This window comes from Miscanthus floridulus, chromosome 3 (genome assembly GCF_019320115.1).
Source record: "Miscanthus floridulus cultivar M001 chromosome 3, ASM1932011v1, whole genome shotgun sequence".
In the NCBI taxonomy this organism is placed as follows: domain Eukaryota; kingdom Viridiplantae; phylum Streptophyta; class Magnoliopsida; order Poales; family Poaceae; genus Miscanthus; species Miscanthus floridulus.
In genome coordinates this window covers 21700978-21722810 of record NC_089582.1, presented here as the reverse complement: position 1 = coordinate 21722810, position 21833 = coordinate 21700978, and the positions used below count along the sequence as shown (strand labels likewise).

The window sequence follows — 21833 nt, the reverse complement described above, 5'->3', positions numbered from 1 at the left end:
ATAGCTATTATATCTATTCTATTTTCTAAATAATTATCTATTTACGCTATTGTGTAAAATAATATAAACTAACTTATGCTTTTAATTTATAATACTCGCATATGTCGTTAACAAACATGATCTAAAGTAGATCTAAATTTGCATTTAGCTGACGTCCTCTTATTATGATTGATTACATAACTTAATTTTCATCTCATTATTAGAAAAATTAAACACCCCCTCAAATCTACATCAAAATTATCAACATTACCTGTTACAACAAATTTCTTTAGATAACAAGAGCATATATATGTTTATACATTACCCAACCTCTATCAATATTAATATGGTATAAGATTTAATTAAAGTAAATATACACGTCGTGCATGTATGAGCAACAAAATACATATGTTATGGTTCATCGCATAAAAACTATTTTATTAATTAACAACTCATATACTAATGATACTACCAAATTATTTAAAACCACATTAGTAACCACAACATATAATTTATATAGATTGTTAGATTAGATATATTTATGTATTTTAACTAAAATGATTGATATGTTTATATTGATAGTACAACCATAACTACAAATATAATTCCTTGATAGGAAAATTCAACCATCTTGAGCAATGTGGGAGAGTACTGTTAGTTATATTTTTTGGCCCTTTAAAAATACTTTAGAGTAAAAAGTAAAGCATTGCAAGGTTTAAGTATTAAAATTCTCTTGAGGTTAGTGCTAAATCTCACTTCAAACTCTATGACTTATCTTAAGCGATGTGGTGCATGTGTTCAAATAATGGCTTATGCTATTGAAGTACCGAAGAATATACTCTATGACCTAAAATCCTTATTTTAAAGAAGTGGAAAAAGGAGAGTTAATGAAAGATACAATAAGCACAAGAGTTTTAACTTAACTTGAGGAGAGAGAAAAAATTCTATACCAATCAATAAGTATAAAAATTGAAAAAAACAAAATTTAGATTCTTGAATAACGGTAAGATTTCAAAATTCAGAATATACATGATGCAACAAGAGCCACCATCATTAACGATAACGTTTGAAAGTATTTTCATATTTAAAATATATAGATGTGTCATGCAAAAAAAATTATGAAAGTTCCTTTAAAAATAGTAATTAATGAGTTTATGATAACTAGACGTAGACTACAAAGTATCTATTATGTCTATTATGTTAGAAAATAAACAAAAAAAACTTACAATTTAGTATAAGTAATTTTTTTATTAGTTATATGTACTCTCTCCAATATAAGACGTTTGAGTTTTCTAAATACATAGCTTTTGCTATACACTTAGATGTACTATCTAGATACGTAGTAAAAACAATATATCTAGAAATGTCAAAACCTCATAATTTGAAATGAAAAGATTATTAAACAGTACATAATATTTATATCTCCTAAAATTCTAGCTCGTGCAAGAGCATGGATTGATGGACTAGTATTAGCTAGCGCTATAAGTAGGCCTAGCTCAAATCCTCATCAACACTCAACAGTATAGGAGTATATGGTTAGCATTGTGTTAATTAATAACTACCACCATTGCCAACAACAGCTTATTACCTAATTGCGTCCCACAGTGAGACACGTCACACTAGCATCACTCTCCATGCATGTATCCCTTTTAGTTCTGCACATACGACTTACTGATATGAATGTGTCCAAAATTTAATTTACTTGTACCAAATAAAAGTGTTACATTGGAATTGTGTTGTAATCAGTAGTGGAGAGTTAGTTAGACTTAGGCGTTGGGCTTTTGTAACCCGGCACCAGGGGCACGGGGTGCCACTGCTACACAGATGGGGATGACACCACACTCCCCATATTTCATAAACATCGGCTCAGAAAACACCATCACCACCGGTTCCATGAATCAGCGGTGATAGTGGGCGGTGATGCGCATCCTCACGACTGTTGGTTCTAAAACAAAAACACAACCGCATTTGTTGCCACCCATCTGTACCCACCACCATTTGCCGCCGCTGAGCTCGCATCATCTCCATCAAGCCGCATCACGGATCCAGTCACGTCGAGGGAGAAGGATGGGTGCAGGCAGGTGGATAGAGGGCACATGCAGATCTAACCACACTAGAGGAGGAGGAAGCTGACCATCGAGTGGGAGAAGGGCCCGATGTAGATCTAGCTACCATCACGATGAGATGGGAATATTGGTTGGGAAGAAGTGTTGTTGTGCCTTGCCCTATGGACTGTCAACAATAGTGAAAGAAAATGGGTGTGGGCCAAGGGAGGGAGGAGGGGGCAACCCAGATCTACACTGCTGGCAGGGCAGAAGGAGGAGGAAGAAGCGGTAAGGAAGGAGGAAGACAGACGCCGATGGGGGAGGATGGAGGACGACCACCGGTATATGGTAGGTGGAGGACGAAGCGGTGGTGGCTATGTGGGAGGAGGGGAGCAAGTGTGGGTGAGTGAGGAGAGAGAGAGGGTCGGCTGGTTAGACTTGGTTGTATATATATTTGGGGTGGTTTTCAATGCTGGTTTGCGGCTTCAACTAGCGGTGATGAAAATTGTTCTGATCTTCACCGCTGATTCAAGCCAATAACCAGTGATGCAAATGAATTTCACCACCGGTCCTATTACAAACCGGTGGTGATATATTTTCACACCGATTTTAATAGAACCATAGGTGAAAATGTTGTAAGGAAAAAATATTTCTATAGTAGTGTGGCTATTTCATGCTCGCGGGGACGGATATGGGGAGTTGATCCCCGCGTGGAATTCCCTGTTTACAAAGATTAGAGGTAGAGTTTTAGAAAAGACCTAGGATGGGTAGCTGTGTTAATTCAAAGATGATATTAAAATTTAACTATTATAATAATGACTATTTACTCCAAAAAGAATTAAAAAGGCTAGGATTTTAGTTAACATGTATAAATATATAAATAAATGATTTATAATTTATATAAATTTTATGTCATTGCTTATAATATATTTTAAAATAGTTTGTTAGTATTATTAGTATATGAGTCACTAAGGAAATATTTTTCATAATTTAAACCTCTCAAACATGCAAGTTCACTTGGTCTGCATGATGGTACATATTTACTTTATTTAAAATTTTACATATATAAACAAGCTAAGATTGAAAGAACAAAATGGTGGAAACTAAAAGGGGAGACGTCAGAGGTATTCAGGGAAAGGGTTATCAAAGAGGACTCTTGGAAGGAAGAAGAAGACATAAACAACATGTGGAAGAAGATGGCAACCAACATTCCGAAGGTGGCCTCAGAGATGTGTGGAGTAACCAAAGGAAGTGGAGGCGAGGCTAAAGATACTTGGTCGTGGAACGAGGAAGTCCAAATGGCTATTAAGGAGAAGAAAGAGTGTTATAGACGCTTGTACCATGACAGGAGTGTGGACAACATAGAGAAGTACAAGGTGGCAAAGAAGACTGCAAAGCGAGCTATAAGTGTGGCAAAGGGTAGAGCGTACGAGGATCTTTACCAACGTTTGAGTACGAAGGAAGGAGAGAAGGACATTTATAGGATGGCTAGAGTTCGTGAGAGAAAGACAAGGGACTTCAACCAAGTTAAGTGCATTAAGGATGAAAGGGAGCATCTCTTGGTGAAGGAGGATGAGATCCGACATCGATGGCAAGAGTATTTTGACAAATTGTTCAATGGTGAGAATACGGATACAACCTTTCAGTTGGATGACTCTTTTGATGACACCAATAGGCGCTTTGTGCGGAGAATCCAATAATCTGAGGTCAGAGAGGCGTTGAAAAGGATGAAAGGAGGTAAGGCGATGGGACCGGATGGTATCCCAATCGAGGTGTGGAGATGTCTTAGGGACATAGCTATAGTATGGCTAACTAAGCTGTTTAACCATATTTTTTGATCGAACAAGATGCCTGATGAGTGGAGGGGAAGTATATTGGTACCGATCTACAAGAATAAAGGGGATATTCAAAGTTGTACTAATTACCGAGGAATTAAGTTGATGAGTCATACTATGAAGCTATGGGAGAGAGTTATCGAGCATCGCTTGAGAGCAATAACGCGGGTCTCTATGAACCAATTTGGTTTCATGCCCGGATGGTCAACTATGGAAGCCATTTTCTTAATAAGACAAGTTATGGGGCGGTATAGGGAGAAGAAGAAGGACCTACACATGGTTTTTATTGACTTGAAGAAGGCTTATGATAAAATACCAAGGAATGTTATGTAGTGGGCTTTGGACAAACATAAAGTCCCAACGAAGTATGTCGGGCTCATTAAGGACATGTACAACAATGTTGTGACTAGAGTTCGAACAAGTGATAGAGACATGGATGACTTCCTGATTAGGATAGGACTACATCAAGGGTCAGCTTTGAGCCCTTATTCATTTGCCTTAGTAATGGATGAGGTCACAAGGGACATTCAAGGGGACATCCCTTGGTGTATGCTTTTCACGGATGATGTAGTGCTAGTTGATGAAAGCTGAACAGGAGTGAATCAGAAACTAGAGTTATGGCAGGAGACTTTGGAGTCCAAAGGTTTTAGACTCAGTATAACTAAAACTGAGTATATAAGATGTGACTTCGGCACTACTATTCGGGAGGAGGAAGATATTAGTTTGGAAGGTCAAGTAGTGCCTAGGAAGGATACCTTCGATATTTAGGATCAATGCTACAGAGAGACGGGGATATTGATGAAGATGTTAGCCATAGAATCAAAGCAGGATGGATGAAGTGGCAGCAAGCATCTGGTGTCCTATGTGACAAAAGGGTACCACAGAAGCTAAAAGGCAAGTTTTATAGGACGGCGATTAGACCTGCTATGTTGTATGGTGTAGAATGTTGGCCTACCAAAAGACGACATGTTCAACAGATAAGTGTCGTGGAGATGCGTATGTTGCGTTGGATTTACGGTCATACAAGAAGGGATCGAGTTCGGAACGATGATATACGTGATAGATTAGGGGTAGCACCAATTGAAGAGAAGCTTGTCCAACACCGGTTAAGATGGTTTAGACATATCCAACGGAGACCTCCAGAGGCACCGGTGTGTAGTGGAATCCTAGGCCATGATAGTAACGTGAAGAGAGGCAGAGGAAGACCGAAGTTGACTTGGGTAGAGGCAATAAAAGGAGACTTGAAAGATGGAATATACCCAAAGACTTAGCCTTAGATATGAGTGCTTGGAAGATAGCTATTCACGTGCCTGAACCTTGATTGCTTCTGCTGGGTTTCAATTCTAGCCTACCCCAACTTGTTTGGGACTTAAAGGCTTTGTTGTTGTTGTATGCTTTATCGTTATTAGACATTTTTAGTTATAAATTTGAGAAGATGTTTTAATATTTTTAGTAATGACAAAAGTGGTAGTTTAGATAAAAAAAGATTTAAAGGGTTACATCGACTATCTATCATAATACCAAGTGTTTAATTAGTTGCAAATTTAAGTTTACTTTAGATAATATTTCTTAATATCATAGATGGGTAATTAACGTATAGATTCATGGGTTACCTTTTGTTGATTTACATGATAAAAAAGTGGGGTATTTATAGAAAATAGAATAGATCCAATGTCTATTGTTATCAATAATAGTGATTAGAGTCAACGAAATTGGTAGCCAGATTCTTTTGTCTTTTGTGAGAATTTTTAGAATTTATCCTTTTTCTAGCGGGTCTCGTGAAGATTAATATGGAGGCTCCATTAAGAACATCTATTTACAATTTCTAGGATTTATATTTTTTAGTGTGATATGTATTTTTTTTAAACCAAGGTATTTAAGCTTTTGTTGCCAACCCTTTTTCTAACATCATGAATCTATAATTTATTTTTCAAAATATAATCTAGTTGTTGTATTTTTTATCCACTTGTTAAGTGAAAACTCTGGTGTTTACTAGATCTTTGATTTGAAATTTTTACTTTTTATTTAATTAAATATTGCAGGTCCTAGGTTATCCTCTTGGTTCTTACAATGGCATATTGTCGTTTTAACTTCCATCGGGGTACTTAATACATTGAATTTGTTATATTAAAGAATTATATGTGTAGTAGTATTATTTTATAAAATATAGAGTGCTTAAAATTAAATTACAAATATTATTAGTTTTAATCAGAATGTATAAAATTATATATAATTACAACTTATGAAAATCTATTATCATAGAGTACTAATAAAACTTAAACTGGATTATCAGTGTCATGTCTATGTGGTTTGTTAAGAAATAAATTTCCATGCTTGATAAGATACTAAAATAGACATGATCCTAAATATATGTTTACTTCTTACATATGGTTGAACATAACAATATGCTTACTTTTTTACTTAGCAGTTGTAGATGTGTGTAATTTATAACATATTTTATGGATATTGAGTTATTTTTTGCGATAGCTTAAATTAGTATTTATTTTAGATTTGAGAGATATTTTTTATTTTTTTATTACGACTTAGGTGGATAATTTAGATATAAATTAAAATATGTTACTTTATATTTTTCTTTCATAATGACATATATGGGTAATTTGAATGAAAACTTAGGGGGTGATTTGCTTTTATCTTTTATAATAGCAAATGTGGGTGAGTGGGTCATTATAAAAACTATTGGGGGGGTTATTTTAAACTATCTTTTATAATGACAAAGGTGGATAATTTAGATAGAAAATTTGGGCATATTTTGGATTATCTTTTATAGTGGAAGAGGTGGGTAACTTAAATATAAAACTGTTGGGTTACTTAATATATTTTGTATAATGGCAGAGGTGTCTAATCTTTTTATAAACATAATAGATTCAATGGTTATTATTTATTATGATAATGATTAGAGTCTATAAATTAAATGTTATATGTTTCCGATTATTTTTAGAATTTTTATTCTTTTTTAGCATGTTTGATAAGGATTAATATGGATAAGCTTCTTATTAGTAATAGTAAGATTTATGAATAAAGTCATACGTAAATATCTTATCTGTATGTATACCTATACTTATATCTAACAATTTCCATTCCAGCTGGAGAGAGGAAAAAAAACCGAAACGGTCTCATATGTTTTTCCCGTTCCAATTATGGCTGCCATCCATTATCTCCCCATCCACCCAATCCATCTACTCGCAGCGTCCTTCTCTCCCACTGTCGCCCATCCACTTGGATGTTGGAACCAGGGATTTCCATCCTAATGTAGTCAAAGCCACGAGTCCCATTAGTGGAGTATAGTTTTATTACAATATACTAGCTCCTTTGGTACACCGGCGGCGTCATTTCTGTCCCCCTCGACTTTGGTACCTGCTGATTTCCATCCCAATATAGCGGAATAACGCTTGTAGCACCTTTGCCATTAATCAGCGGAATGCTTGTATAGCATATGTCCACGATGGAGTCTTCTCGTGGTGCGGCTCCGCCTGCTTCTTCCGACGACGCAACCGGCGGCGGCAGCGACGGCAAGGGCGGCGCCCGGCTGTTCCGGTGCCTCTTCTGCAACAGGACGTTCCTCAAGTCGCAGGCGCTGGGCGGGCACCAGAACGCGCACAAGAAGGAGCGCGTTGTCGGCAGCTTGGACCCCTACGCCAGCTCCTACTCCTACGCCGCTGGCATCGAGCTCGAGGCGCGCGCAGCCGGCGGCAGCGCGCCCTCCGCGACGTCGTCGACGCTCGCGGCAGGCTCCCCGCACTGCGGCGGCGGCGCGGCCGCAGGCGGCGCCTGCAGCAGGTCTCGGGAGGTGCCGCAGTGGGCTGTGGCTGCCGCGGCCGCAGGCGGCGCCTGCAGCAGGTCTCGGGAGGTGCCGCAGTGGGCTGTGGCTGCCGCGGCGCTGCGCTCGGAGATGGAGAGGTGGAGCAACGCCCAACATGCGCCGGCGCACCAGCTGGACCGCGGCGACAGGGCGGTCCGTGTCGACGTGCTCAAGTGGACCAGGTCCAGGAGTGCCCTAGCGCCGGTGGAGGCCTCCAACTCCAAGGGGACGATGGAAGAGCCCGACCTCGAGCTGAGGCTCTAGCCCGACTGAAGCTGTGTTGTCTATCATCTGTGAAGTTGTGTTGTCGTTGCTCACTGTTGTCGGTCCTGTACTCCTGTTGCTTTCTTGCCTCCTGTTGCATGATATACATGCTTGTACCGGCCGTATGCTTTCTTGATACTGTACACTATTAAAATAATATATGATGATGTTGATAATGTCATCTACCTGCATTTTCTTTCCTAGTATTCCCTTGTTTCAAATTCGTTCTAACTTTTCTAGATACATAGTTCTTATTGTATATTTAGACATAATATATATTTCAAAACTATTTTGGCTTTTTTCTAGATACATAGTTTTTATTATATATCTAGACATAATATATATTTAATTACATAGCAAAAGCTATGTATATCGAAAAGCCAGAATAACTTAAGGGAACGGCTTAGGTACTCCTCTTTCTAAAAACTGCACACATGATTAGAAGTGTGTATATATATATATATATATATATATATATGGAACTACTATCTTGTAGCTGGCTGCAGAATAACTTATTCTGTAGCCACTTTGAATTACGATAATTACTATGTTAATTTACGAGATTATAGTAACTCCTTACTAAGTTGTTTAATATAACGTTATGGTAAATATCCTCATGTGTTATAGTAACCCAACTATCATAAATATGTATTGACATTATCGTAAATTAGTATATAAAATTATAGTAAATGGAGGTGGCTACAGAATAACTTATTTTGTAGCCAGCTACTGAATAGCCTCTCCCTATATATATATATATATATATATATATATATATATATATATATATATATATATATATATATATATATATATCTCAAAACATCATGTGCGTTAAGTAGTACAACATCATTGCTTCAAGTGGAGAAGAGTAGCTTGCAGTTAGCTAGCACAGGTCGGAGCTGGAGCTTGTTATTAATTACTTGCTTGTTGCTCTAATGTTGTCACAGGCTGGGAACAGAAGTGGATCGTGACCAGTCAGCTCCAGAGATAGCTGCTGCTGATCTCATATGTGCCGCTCTGACTTTTCAAACACTAAGGATTGCTTTGATACATAGCGGTTTCATTTGGTCACAGACATCCAAAAAATCGTCATAGGTTGCTATCTGTGAGGGTGTTCGAGACTGCCATAAAATCCACGTTAGATCGGTGACGATTGTGATTGTCATGGAATAGCTGTTCGGCAAGTTTACAAGAAGTGACTACAGCGTGTATGACGAAATTGAACGTCATGGACATGTTCTTGTAATCGTCATGGAATAGTTGTTCGACAAGTTTACAAGCAACGACTACAACGTATAGTGACGAAATGGAACGTCGTGGACTTGTTCCACGTCAACACTTCCATGTCAGCTTGGTGAGGTGGGCGCTGACGTGGCTGGCCATGACACATCATCATTTTTTTATATTTATGTTGGGCTCATTCAGCCCATTATTGATTACACCCCAACTAATTAAATAGAGAAAATAACATGCAGCCCAATATAGATAAAACACCAATGCAGCCCATTTAACATCATATAAAAGCCCATATCAATATATTAGATTAACATACAAAATATATAATTACACATCATCACATTCCACTAATGACCAAAACTAAAGCAACAACAGTATATTATATTCTATTAATACTACTTCCTATGTAAAACACCTAAACCCAATTACTAGATCTCTTCGAATACCAATACTTATATATGACACTTGTAGCAATCTTCCATCATTTCCAACACATGAACCATCACATACAGGAAGATATATGAGATCTGGAAACATGTCTGAATGTCCAACACCCACAAGCTCATGTTCCTGCATTGTTACAGTAAGAAGAAATTTTAGAAGACCTATAGAGCTTAGTTTCAGGTCATAGCTTTATTATTCAACCAGCGCTAGAGTGACTTCGGTTCTCAGTTACAGCCTTACAGGTTTCAAGAAAGAATGACAACAAATGTGAGATCATTTCATTGTTGACTAAGAATTCCAGGTTTCAGGGAAGAATGACTACAAATAGAACTACAGTGAAAAAAAATGGAACTACAGTGCAGATAATCAGGTAACTAGCCATTCGATCTGGGAAATTAAGACGACAAGGCAGCAACTAGACTGCATCTATCCCTTGTACCACTAGACTGCTTAATAAACAAAACTCCTTAATAAACTAGAAACTAATTATGTAATGGGATTGCAAATTAACAGATTTAAACAAGTTGTATTGACAGTAAGAAAGTAGTCCAACATAAGAGTAGAGTTAAGAGCATAATATACCTTCTCCAGTGCGATTCTGTCAAGCATCCAACAAATATTGCCTGCAATGAAATAGCTCTAAATCTGTTCAACTGAAGGGAAATATTGGCACTTTTATTAAATGTGAATCCTATTAGATGTGGACATAGCTGTTGCTCAACCAAATTTAAAATCACTATGTATTATAGAGCAACAAACTGAATCATCTATTACATATGAACCGGTGGACAACAATTTCATTGTCCAAATTTAAAATGGCTAAGTATTATAGAGCAACAAACCCAATCATCTATTACTTATCAACTGGTGGACAACAATTTTCCTGCATGGTTCTTTTCGGCTTATGAAAACACAAGCAAGTCAATGCACATAAGCAGTTAACTATGAGAACAAGTACAGGTTCAGTTAGAGAATAGTTAATAGCAGCTAATGCACATAAGCAGGTAACTTAGATAACTCAGAGTTCAGAGAAATAAGCAAGTCCAGGTTCAATGCAGTAAGTAAGGACAGGTTTCATAAAAAAGCTTGTACTGTAACCATAAAGCTGCAACAGGGAAGGAGATATGATTCATAGTCTACCTTCTTTTCTTCATAGGCTTGATTTTAATGATGCCCCCAAAGAAACTTTCCTGACAACTTCATAGTCATCCTGCTCAATGATCAAAGAGATATGACAAGCATGAGGACTTATTGTAAGTACTAAACTGACAAGAAAGTTTACTGCATGAGAACATCTGTAGTATGATACAGAAACTGGGGAGAACTAATTGTCACTGAACTGAAACAGAAAGCTTAGCATACACAAGTTTAATTAACATGCAGTATGATACAATTAGATTCCAACTGCATGAAAGAAGCAGAAGAAAATGAACTTGAATTTGCCTAGGCAGATTTCTTAGGATAAATTCATAGGGAGCATGATGACCGGCCTCATAAAAATTGCAAGAATAATGAGGAGCTCTGTACGGAGCTGAAGGTTTTAATCCAAACAAAGATATCCAAACAAAGTTTGCTGAGTTAGATAATCCTCCTTGCACACTTGAAGTTAGTATGAGGATACTGCTGATGGGAAACATCTATGTTGCAGCAGTGGAACTCAACCCAAAAAATTCAGTGATGCACCAGAGATGCTAAGCTCGGACACTAAACTTTTCTTGGAGACACTTCAAAAGCCAAATTCACATATTTTGGAGAGCGTCCAAATTCACAACGTCGTATTCATGTTATAGATCTACATATACGATGATTTAGTGAACCAGATAACAGGCATCAAGATATTAGGCTAAAACATGTTACTTCAATGTTCTAAGCTAGATTTGGAACGGGAGCACCAATTATCCATCTACAAAAGCCTAATTCTGCAATAATCAAATCAAACCACGACCTATACAAGTACTAATTTGCCACAACTACACATCCAGATCTGAGTGGGAGAGTGGATAGAGCAGCCGGTGGTATGGGTTTGAGTGCTCACCGGAAGGTGCTGCCCCTTCACATCCGTGCGGGCTATAGTCAGAGCACCATCGTTGGCCTCCTCCGCACCGGGGTTAGGGCACCGCGTCCGGCCTCCTTCGTGCCTCCAGTAGCCAAGAAACGCACGTTGTCGTACTGATTTGACGATTTGAAATAAGCCGAAGGGGAAGAAAGAAGCCGCCATACCTCAGGCAGGGCGGTGTCGGCATGTGAGATCCAGTACTGTGTGGTCAAGCGGATTTGGCTCAGGGGCGTCGTGCATGAGCGGATCTGGCTCCTAAGGCAAGATGGGCTGTGGGGCTCCGCTGCTCCAGCAAACAGACAAGGTGTAGGTGGGCGCGCCATCATGGAGGGAGTTGGAGCACCCAGCTGCCGACACGGCGGCGCCGGTGGCTCGTTGCTTGTGCGACCTGAACGCGGGCGTGGGGCGGGCGGCGCTCAGGCTTGCACGCAAGCTGAGGGGCACGGACGTCGGTTGGGGCCAGGCGCAGCCACGCACGCAGAGCTACCGTGTGCCCACTGAGGGAGATGGGAGGGTGGCCGCATTTGAGAAGAGGAGGAAAATTTTAGAGCCTTTTACGCCAGTGTCATTAAAAAAGATGGTCTAATCGTCAATGGACCTATAAAGTTGGATCTATCACTATCGTCCTTGGGCTTAGAAACTTCTTTCGCCCAAGCCATTCCGTCACCTCTCCGCTTGTTTTTCGCCGTTTGGGAGACCTGACATGTGGGGTCGGGCATGGGAAATGACCCAGTTGCCCATGGGTATAGAGACAAAACAGGTCTCCGTGTTGACCGGTATTGACCGCTCTTACTCTCCCCATCTCGCTCGATTCCTCCTCTGTCCCCATCCCCCAAGCCCTAGCGGCGACAGGACAGTCACTGGCTGCGGCGGCGGCGGCGACGGTGAGAGAAGAAATCGATCCCTCGTTCCTGAGCCTCGGCATGGGATAGTGGTGCAACGAAGATAACGTTGCTCATCCTCTGCATTGGCGGCCCATGGAGGCGAACACGGCGACGACCGACCGACCTTCCTGGTTCTGAGAAGGGTGAGTTCTATTTTCCCCCTTGCTTGCTTGTTCGTGGTGATTGTGGACAGTTAGGTCTAAGTGTGTTATGTGTGATTGCTGCCTTTTGTGATCGTTGTTGTTCATTTGTAGGATGGATCCAACTAGTAGCTATAACATAGAATTTCGGATTGTTGCTAAAAATACTCATGCGCCGTGGTTTAGCTTGAACGAAGTTCTAGATGCTGATGTTGCAAAATACTCAAATGTGGTGTCAGGCATTGTGGATAAGTATCCTGGGCGTTATGAGGATGTTTTTCAGTCTGTTTTACTGGTGCCATGACACAAAGATGAACATCCCCTTGACCAATGACCAGCAGTTACTTGAGATGTTTGCCAAAAATAAAGCTAGCAAGTGCTGTTACATGACTTTAGCCTACCATAAACCCAACACTGACCCTCCTGTCATTCCTTCTTAGGATACCACTGCTAAGCAATCTGTTGAACCCACCATGACTCCTTCCATGCCTTGTCCTAGCTTTGCAGAACCAAGTCAAACAAACAGTGAAAATGCAGATGATGCAGTCCTTGCAAACCCAAACCCAGAGAATGAGTATGTGGGTGTTGATGAGGAAGGGTTGTACATTGACCTTGGTCCACAGCACCCACCACCTCCACAACCTCAGTCTCAGCCTCAACCTACCAGCACACAAAATGAGTGCCCAAGTCCTGATAGAGCTGCATGCAATGAAAGTGACAGTGATGATAGAGTTGTTTCTAATGATAGTCCTGATAGAGCTGTTTCTGATGATGACTACGAAATTGACCCTGATGACTTAGATGAAATGGTGAAAGACCATGAGCCTGATCTGATGGCACCAGCTGATTATGATAGAAACAACCCCTCTATGGCTATAGGCAGTATGTTTGCAGACATGTTTCAATTTAAGATGGCTTTAGCTACTCATGCTGCAATAAGAGAGAATTGGTATTTCATTCAAAAGAGTGATACAGGAAGGTACAGAGTGTACTGCCACTGGAGGAATGATGGTTGCCCCTGGAGAATCCATGCATCAACCATAAGGGATGGTAAAACAATTCAGGTGATATATATGTTCATTAGTATTTAGCATTGTTCTTTGTTCATATTTAACATAGTCTACTGCCTTAACTTTGATGATTTGATTCACAGGTTAAGGTGAACCCAGCCAGCCATGACTGTCAGAGCAAGAGGAGGACTGGAGTCCCTATTGGCTACACCTAGTACTGGGTTTGAGAGAAAGTTATGGACTGGCTCAAAGAAGATGGAACTTTGGGTACTACTGAATTGATCAAGAAACTCAAGGAACATTTCAAGGTGGAGATGCCCTACATGAGAGTGTACAATGGTAAGAATCTTGCCATTGATAAGATTTATGGTCCATGGGACAAAAGTTTTGACAACTTGTATAGATTTAAAGCACAGATTGAGAGTGAGAGTCCTGGGTCATTGGTTGTGATTGATAACCACATAATCAACAACAAGCTATGGTTCAATAGGTTCTTTTTTGCAATGAAAGCTTGTGTTGATGGTTTCCTTAGGGGTTGTAGACCTTACTTGATAGTAGATAGCACATTCTTGTATGGAAGGTTCAGGGGACAGTTATGCATAGCATGTGCAGTTGATGGTCACAACTGGATGTACCCAGTTGCTGTAGGTATCATAGACTCTGAAACAAATGAGAATTGGGTTTGGTTCATGGAGAGGCTGAAGGATGCAATAGGCACCCCAGATGGTCTGACAATAAGCACAGACTATGGACGGGCTATAATGCATGGGGTTAGTGAGGTTTTTCCACAGGCTAAGCACAGAGAGTGCATGTACCACCTTGTGTAGAACTTTAAGAAGAGGTACAATGGCAAAATATTTGATGGTCATTTATGGGCATCCTCTTATTCTTGGACTAGGTACATGTTTGATAAGCATTACAATGCTATGGCTAGAGCCAAACCAGAGAGTATGAAGTACCTGCAAGAAACTCATAAGAAGTTGTGGAGTAGGAGCCGGTATGGAGTACAGAGCAAGGTTGACTATGTGACCAACAATTTAGCTGAGTCCTTCAATAATTGGATAAAGAAAGAAAAGGGCAAACATTTAGATGATTTGATGGATACCATCAGACAGAACATGCTGATTAAATGGAATAACAGGAAAAAAGTTGCAAAGAAGTTTGAAGGCAAGATCCTACCCCACATTGTGTAGAAGTTGAGGGAGGACAGCTTCAACCTAGACATTGATGTCATTACAGAGAATGATGGAGTAGCAGAAGTTTGTGCAAAGAGGAGCAGTGATATAGCATTTAGGTTTGTGGTGAACTTAAAGGAGAGAACCTATGTCTACAGGGTGTGGCAAGGAACAGGAATACCATGCAAGCATGCAATTGCCTACATCACTTCCATTCCTGGATAGAAGCTAGAGGACTATGTGGATGACTGCTATTTAGTGGAGAGGTTTAGAGCTGCATATGATGGTGTGGCCCAAAGCCACACATGCCTTTTTTATGCATCCTCCATTGTTGAAGTCCATAGCAGGAAGAAGGAAGAACAGACACAAAGGAGCATTAGAAGGAGGAAGCAGTAGGAAGACAAAGAGGCATGAGTGCCCTATATGCCATCAGTTGGGGCACCACTAGTACACTTGCAAGAATGGTGATCCAACAGACATTGCTGCAATGAAACTGGAAAGGTAAGCATTTATTGAGTCATCTTGCAAATTTTTCTAATATGATGTCCTAACTGTTGTTTTCTGCTAACTGCAGGGGTCAGTCAAAGAAGAAGCTGAAGAAAGCTACTGTAGCCAACACAGAGACAAGTATTGTGGTGGCCACACCCGCTGCAGGGATGGTTTTCCCTCCAAATGAGGCTGTGGACAATGCTGTTACCAAGAAAAGGAAGAGAAAGGCCTCATCCACATCTACAAGTGCATCAACATCTCAGAAGCAATTTTCTAGCAGGTATGATGGTTGTTGTAACACGGCCTCCAAGAGTAGCGGAGACCTACGCGGTCAGCAGTTCACAGAGACGTCTCTGACCGATCACCTAAGCGAAGGCCCAGCCACCATGCCTACAGACCCTAACCCTGGAAAGATGATAGTTTCCTAGACTGTGCTCGCAGGATGCTGCGTGCAACCTCGGCACAGCCTCCGCCTGTTAGGCGCGTAGGCACCTCCGTGCGAAGAGGGCAGAGGCCGCCCCACTGATAGGCTAATCAAATGCCAACGTCTAATATGTGTGTGCAGGTAAGCAAAGGAAGGCGCTCATGGACGGCGCTGGCGCTCCGGTTCGGCCTCTGCTCATATGGGTGGAGACCCGAGCAGGAGCACGACTGAACCGGGCGTCGGAGGTCGGTGGCTTTCGGCGTACCTGAGGCGGAGAACGCAGGCGAGGGCCCGAGGGTTCATCGCCGAACCCTGGGGCTAGACAGGGCGGAGAACGACGGCAGAGGGCCAAAGGCCCATCAACGAATCCCAAGGTCCGCTGGGCCAGTTGGTCATGCAGGCCCAATATCTGGTGGCGGCGTGGCAAGATTACCCCCGAGACGAAGAGCAAGTAGAGGAATATTCCCAGAATGCACTATAGCAGTTGAGGGGCACTATTGTAAACACCGCAAAGGCAGTAGTTGAGCCCTATAAATAGGGGACACTTGTAACAGTACAGGGAGGTTGGTGAATGTATTAATGAAACCACAGCATTACGCGTCACTCCCTTACACGCCCACTTGCCATGCTAGCCCTTCCAAAGCCTCCTCCTGATTACTGCACTCATCGGGCGGAGGCCCCTACCACTTCCTCACCGTTTGAGACCGCAAGTCTCAACATTGGCGCCCACCGTGGGGCTCGGCAAGGCAAACCAACAATGGCAGGGAAAAAAATCACCACCAGAGCAGCAACAACCATGGGTCAGAGAGGAAGGCCTAGGCCCACCACTCGTAGCACCTACGCAACCTCGCCAGCAGAGGATGACACCAGAGCAGATGCCTAGGGTCAACCACCGGAACCCCAAGATCTAGAGATTCAAGATCCGGAGGCCCAACCAAACTTAGGCACAACACTTGAGCAAGAACTGCAACAGTTGCAAGCACGGTTGCAAAGAACGCAACAGGAGAGGGATAGAATAGCAGCAGGATTCGCAGCTAATCAGCAAGCTACTCAAGCGTTAGCACAAGCAGCAGAAATAAGGCAGCAGTTGGTAGTCCTACATGCTGAGATGCTAAGTATGCATCATGTAGTACCAGCGTCAACCTCCGCAATCCTAGCCTCCACAGTAACACCAACTGCAACCATACCATAAGGGCATCCACCAGTGATCAGCCCGCCCACGATGCCATCTCAGGTGATGCGGAGGCCTATCGATCCCAAGTCCCCACTCTCTAAAGGCATACAACAGTCGCCATGGCCAACGGCGTACAAGCCAATCACACTACCAAAGTTCAACGGAAAGACAGACCCCCATCAGTTCATTATGAGTTATGAGGCAGTAGTAGCCTCCGCCGGCGGAGACGATGCCGTCTTGGCAAAGTCGTTTGTCATTGTAGCCGAAGGCGACGCGTTGGCTTGGTATTCTATGCTCAAACCAAGCACAGTCTATTCTTGGAAAAACCTCCGGGACAAGATAATGGCAAATTTCAAGGGGCTAACAGCACAGTCGCTGACTTCCATAGATCTGTTCCAGTGCAAGCAAATGCAGGGAGAGACACTACACGACTACTTCCAGAAATTCATGCAACTAAAGGCGAAGGCACCAGACGTCCCAGACGAGATCGCCATTGAAGCAGCGATCGAAGGCCTCCGAATCGGGCCATTCGCAGCACACCTAGTAAGAAAGAAACCAACTTCCATACAGTAGTTGTATGACAAGTTCAAGAAATACTGCAGATCAGACAATGACCTTCGGAAAAGGCTGGAGGAGCAGGGTCAAACACAGACAGCAAAACAGCAGCAAAAACTCCCAGAAAAGCTATACGAACCAGAATGCATCAAATCAGAAACCAGGCCAGGGGCAAGTGCTCAGCATCGAGGGTCAACCTTACCCCGAACAAGGGCAACTGGCAGCGCCAGCAGGGCCGGAGACCCAGACCAGGAACCAAGGTCGGCAAGGTTACCAAAGCAAAAACTAGAACAAAAACCACAAGCAGAAACAACGCAGGCCATATTGCGTTTTTCACGGCGAAAGCGTAGGGCACAGCACCAAAGATTGTCTGGAGACAAAAGAGACACAGGAAAGGATGAAGAACAAACAGACTGCCCAACCTTCGACATAGCAGAGCGTAAGAGAGGTCAACACCACCTACACAAATGGCCACCAGCAGTACTGTCCAATGTACCCAGCGCTAAATGCAAACCAAATACATCCCTCCACACTGGCATCTGCCTATTACCCAAACTTCCTACCAGCATGGCGGTCAGCGCCTTCGCAGCAGCCTCCGGCGGGTAACTATAGGTCGGAGGCAAGCCTGACCTACATAAACCCAAAACCTCCCCACATAACCTACCTTGAAACAAACCCACCACCACAAAACCAAAGCAGGTTCGAGCCTCCGCCGCAACAGTAGCACATGCAGCAACTGCCTCTACCGCCACCTCACAACCAACCACCAACACCAAAAAATGAGCCAAACCTAGAAAACCAACTCAACCCCCATGGACTGCTACCAACAATAGGCATGATACTACCAATTGCCGGAGGATCATCAATGGAGTTTCAAATGAAAAAGCAGAAAAAGGATCACCTTCACCTGGTAAACAACGTAGCAGTCCAAGGCCTAGCAAAATACACAGATTGGTCCAGAGTCCCAATCACCTTCACAGAAGAAGATCTCTAGCTAGAAAGCTACCCTCACACAGACGTAATGGTAATCAAGACCAACATAGCAGCATGGGAGATAAGCAGAGTACTGATTGACACTGGCAGATCAGTAGATATCATCTTCGCAAATACCTTCGACCAAATGAAGCTCAGCAAAAATCAACTACAGCCCTCCGAATCCCCTTTGATAGGATTCGGAGGCAAGCAGATACAAGCATTAGGAAAAATCTCACTCCCAGTGTCGTTTGGAACCCAAGCAAATGCTAGAACCGAGTACATAACCTTCGACATCGTTGATCTGTATTACCCATACAATGCCATCTTGGGCAGAGGATTCACAACCAAATTCAACACAGCCCTTCATATGGCCTACCTGTGCATGAAAATACCAGCACTCCATGGTATTATCATAGTCCAAGGTAGCCAGAAAGAAGTAAGAAACATAGAAAAAGCAATCTACAGAGCCCAAAGAAACATCAATGCAGTCGAGTCGGCAGACAAAGAACTAGAGCCTCCGGATATGCCCAGAGGAAAAACAGATATGGCAGGTCAAGAAGAGACAAATGTGACCCCTCTAGAAAAGGAGTTACCAGACAGAAAAGTAACAATCAGCTCAGAATTGAGCAAAGTAGAGGAGGAAGAGCTCATGGAAACTCTAGTAAAAAACAAAGACATCTTCGCCTGGTCAGCCTCCGACCTCCAGGGAGTCAGCAGGGACATCATACAGCATGAACTGGATATCAATGAAAACATGAGGCCAAGAAAGCAGAAACAGAGAAAAATGTCGGAGGACAGAATCCTGGCAGCAAAGGCGGAGGTGCAAAGATTGCTAGATGCAAAAGTCATCAAGGAAGTCAAGTATTCAGAATGGCTTGCAAACGTAGTACTGGTACCAAAGAAGAATGGCAAAATGAGAATGTGCATAGATTTCATAGATCTGAATAAAGCTTGCAAAAAAGACCCTTTCCCATTGCTAAGAATAGATGCCTCCGTCGACAAGGCAGCCAGATGCTAGAGGTTTTCTCTCCTCGACTGTTTCTCTGGGTATCACCAAATCTGGATGAAAAAAGAAGACGAAGACAAGACAAGTTTCACCACTCCATTCGGGACATATTGCTACACCAGAATGCCGGAGGGCCTCAAAAATGTCGGAGCAACCTTTGCCAGAATGACAAAGGAAGTTTTGGGCTCACAACTAGATAGAAACATCATAGCCTATGTTGATGACATAGTGGTCATGAGCAAGAACAAGGATGATCATGTCTCCAACTTACAGGAGACCTTCGCTAACCTCAGGACAGCTGGCCTCCGCCTCAACCCAGAAAAATGTATATTTGGAGTCACAAAAGGGAAGATGCTCGGATACATCATAAGCAGCAAAGGCATCAAAGCGAACCTAGACAAAACCAGAGCAATAATGACAATGGTAGAACCCAAAAACAAGAAAGAAGTGCAAAAGCTGACAGGAAGAATAGCAGTGCTCAACAGATTCATCTCAAAATCAGCAGAACGTAGCCTACCCTTCTTCCAAGCCCTGAGGGGCAGAGACAACTTTGAGTGGGGGTCCAAGCAGTCGGAGGCATTTCATAACTTGAAAGAGTATCTAGCAAACTCACTGGTGGTCTCCGTCCTAGAATCGGACAGCCACCTATTGCTATATGTGGCGGCCTCCGACCATGCAGTCAGCGTAGTCTTAGTTCATAAGCTAGAAAAAGAATCAGGCAAAACTCAAAAGCCAGTTTATTTTATCTCAGAAGCACTGTCCAGAGCCAAGCTAAACTACACTGAGGTAGAAAAAGTTGCCTACGCAGTGCTGATGGCATCAAGAAAACTAAAGCATTATTTCCAAGCCAACGAAATCTCAGTTCCAACATCGCTGCCACTGTAAGACTTGCTCAGAAACAAAGAAGCCTCTGGCAGAATAGGCAAATGGGCTACAGAGCTATCACAGTTTGGTATCTCGTACATCCCCAGAACAGCAATCAAATCACAAGCACTAGCCAATTTTGTAGCACATTGGACACCTTCGACAGAGCTCAAGGTACAACCAACCACTCAAAGCTAGATAGCTTTCACGGATGGAGCCTGGGGCCAAGCCGGAGCAGGAGCCTCTGCCGTCCTAACAGCACCCTCTGGCGTTAGACTCAAATATGCAGCAAGGCTAGAGTTCAAATCAACACACAACATAGCAGAATATGAAGGCCTGATCCTAGCACTCAGTAAAGCAAAGGCCCTAGGGGCAAAAACATTGATAGTCAAAATAGATTCTCAAGTGGTTACTGGCCAAGTAGAGAAAGAATACACAGCAAGAGAGCCAGAACTCATCAAATACTTATCCGTTGTCAAAAACATGGAGCGGAGATTTGCGGACTTCACCCTGAAGCACATCCCAAGATCAGAAAATGCGGAGGTAGATGAACTAGCAAAAGCTGTGGCAAACAACCTGCCACTGCCACCAAACACTTTTTACCAGATCCTAAAGTCTCCGCCAACTGTGGAGACATCTAAGGCACCTAAGCCCATACTACAACTACAAAATGAAGATTAGAGAAAGGCGATAACATAATTCTTAGAAGGCAAAACCACCGAAGAAGATGAAGCAAAAGCAGCAAGAATACAGGCCAGGGCAAGAAATTACACAATCATAGATGGTGTACTGTACAAGAAAGGAGTAGTCCAGCCTCTCCTCAAATGCATATCGCAGAGCAAAGGCATAGAGTTACTTCAAGAAATACACTCAGGAATTTGCGGGTCGCACATTGGCTCTAGAGCATTATCAGCAAAGGCAATAAGGCAAGGCTTTTACTGGCCAACACACATACAAGACGCAGAGCAAACAGTCAGAACATGCGAAGCATGCCAAACATTCTCTCTCGGGCAGTCAAAACCGTCGTCAAAGACCTAGCTTATACCTCCGACATGGCCGCTACAAAGATGGGGTATGGACCTGGTCGGCCCATTACCACCACCCCTAGGAGGAAATAGATTCATAGTAGTGGCAGTAGAATATTTTACAAGATGGATAGAAGCAAAGCCGATGGCGAAGATAACCTCAGAAACTGTCAGAAAATTATTCTGGCAAAACATCATTTGCAGATTTGGTGTACCGAGGATTCTGATAGTAGACAATGGAAAGCAATTCGATTTAGAGAACTTCAAAGAATTCTGCAAAAGCATTGGGACAAAACTAGCCTTCACCTCAGTATACCACCCTGAGTCCAATGGTGCTGTGGAAAGAGCAAACAAAATTGTGTTTTCAGCAATATCAAAAACATTGCTGGGCCTACGCAAAGGAAAATGGGTTGATAAATTACCCAGAGTG

The 21833-nt window shown here is 42.3% G+C and overlaps 1 protein-coding gene and 1 long non-coding RNA gene across 4 annotated transcripts; one reads left to right on the top strand and one right to left on the bottom strand.

Annotated features, from left to right (window-relative positions):
- Nucleotides 1-7163: 7163 nt before the first annotated feature.
- On the top strand, nt 7164-8072 carry LOC136545191 (zinc finger protein STAMENLESS 1-like). The gene is made up of 2 exons (XM_066537236.1): nt 7164-7230; nt 7311-8072. The coding sequence occupies exon 2, from the start codon at nt 7314-7316 to the stop codon at nt 7941-7943; it is 630 nt and encodes a 209-aa protein (XP_066393333.1). The 5' UTR covers nt 7164-7230; nt 7311-7313; the 3' UTR covers nt 7944-8072.
- Nucleotides 8073-9428: 1356 nt separating this feature from the next.
- Nucleotides 9429-12169, bottom strand: LOC136545190 (uncharacterized). Of its 3 annotated transcripts, none has more exons than XR_010780950.1 (4): nt 11662-12169; nt 10767-10836; nt 10209-10249; nt 9429-9752 (listed from the first exon to the last, which is right to left on the bottom strand). It is a non-coding gene; the product is annotated as an uncharacterized lncRNA (long non-coding RNA). The 3 variants fall into 3 exon arrangements; XR_010780949.1 differs by having other exon boundaries at nt 10209-10836; nt 11662-11764; nt 11847-12169; XR_010780948.1 differs by having other exon boundaries at nt 10209-10836.
- Nucleotides 12170-21833: the final 9664 nt, after the last annotated feature.

What these genes read in the sequence shown, in the direction of transcription:
- LOC136545191 (XM_066537236.1), top strand. Translation starts at nt 7,314, where the DNA reads ATGTCCACGATGGAGTCTTCTCGTGGTGCGGCTCCGCCTGCTTCTTCC.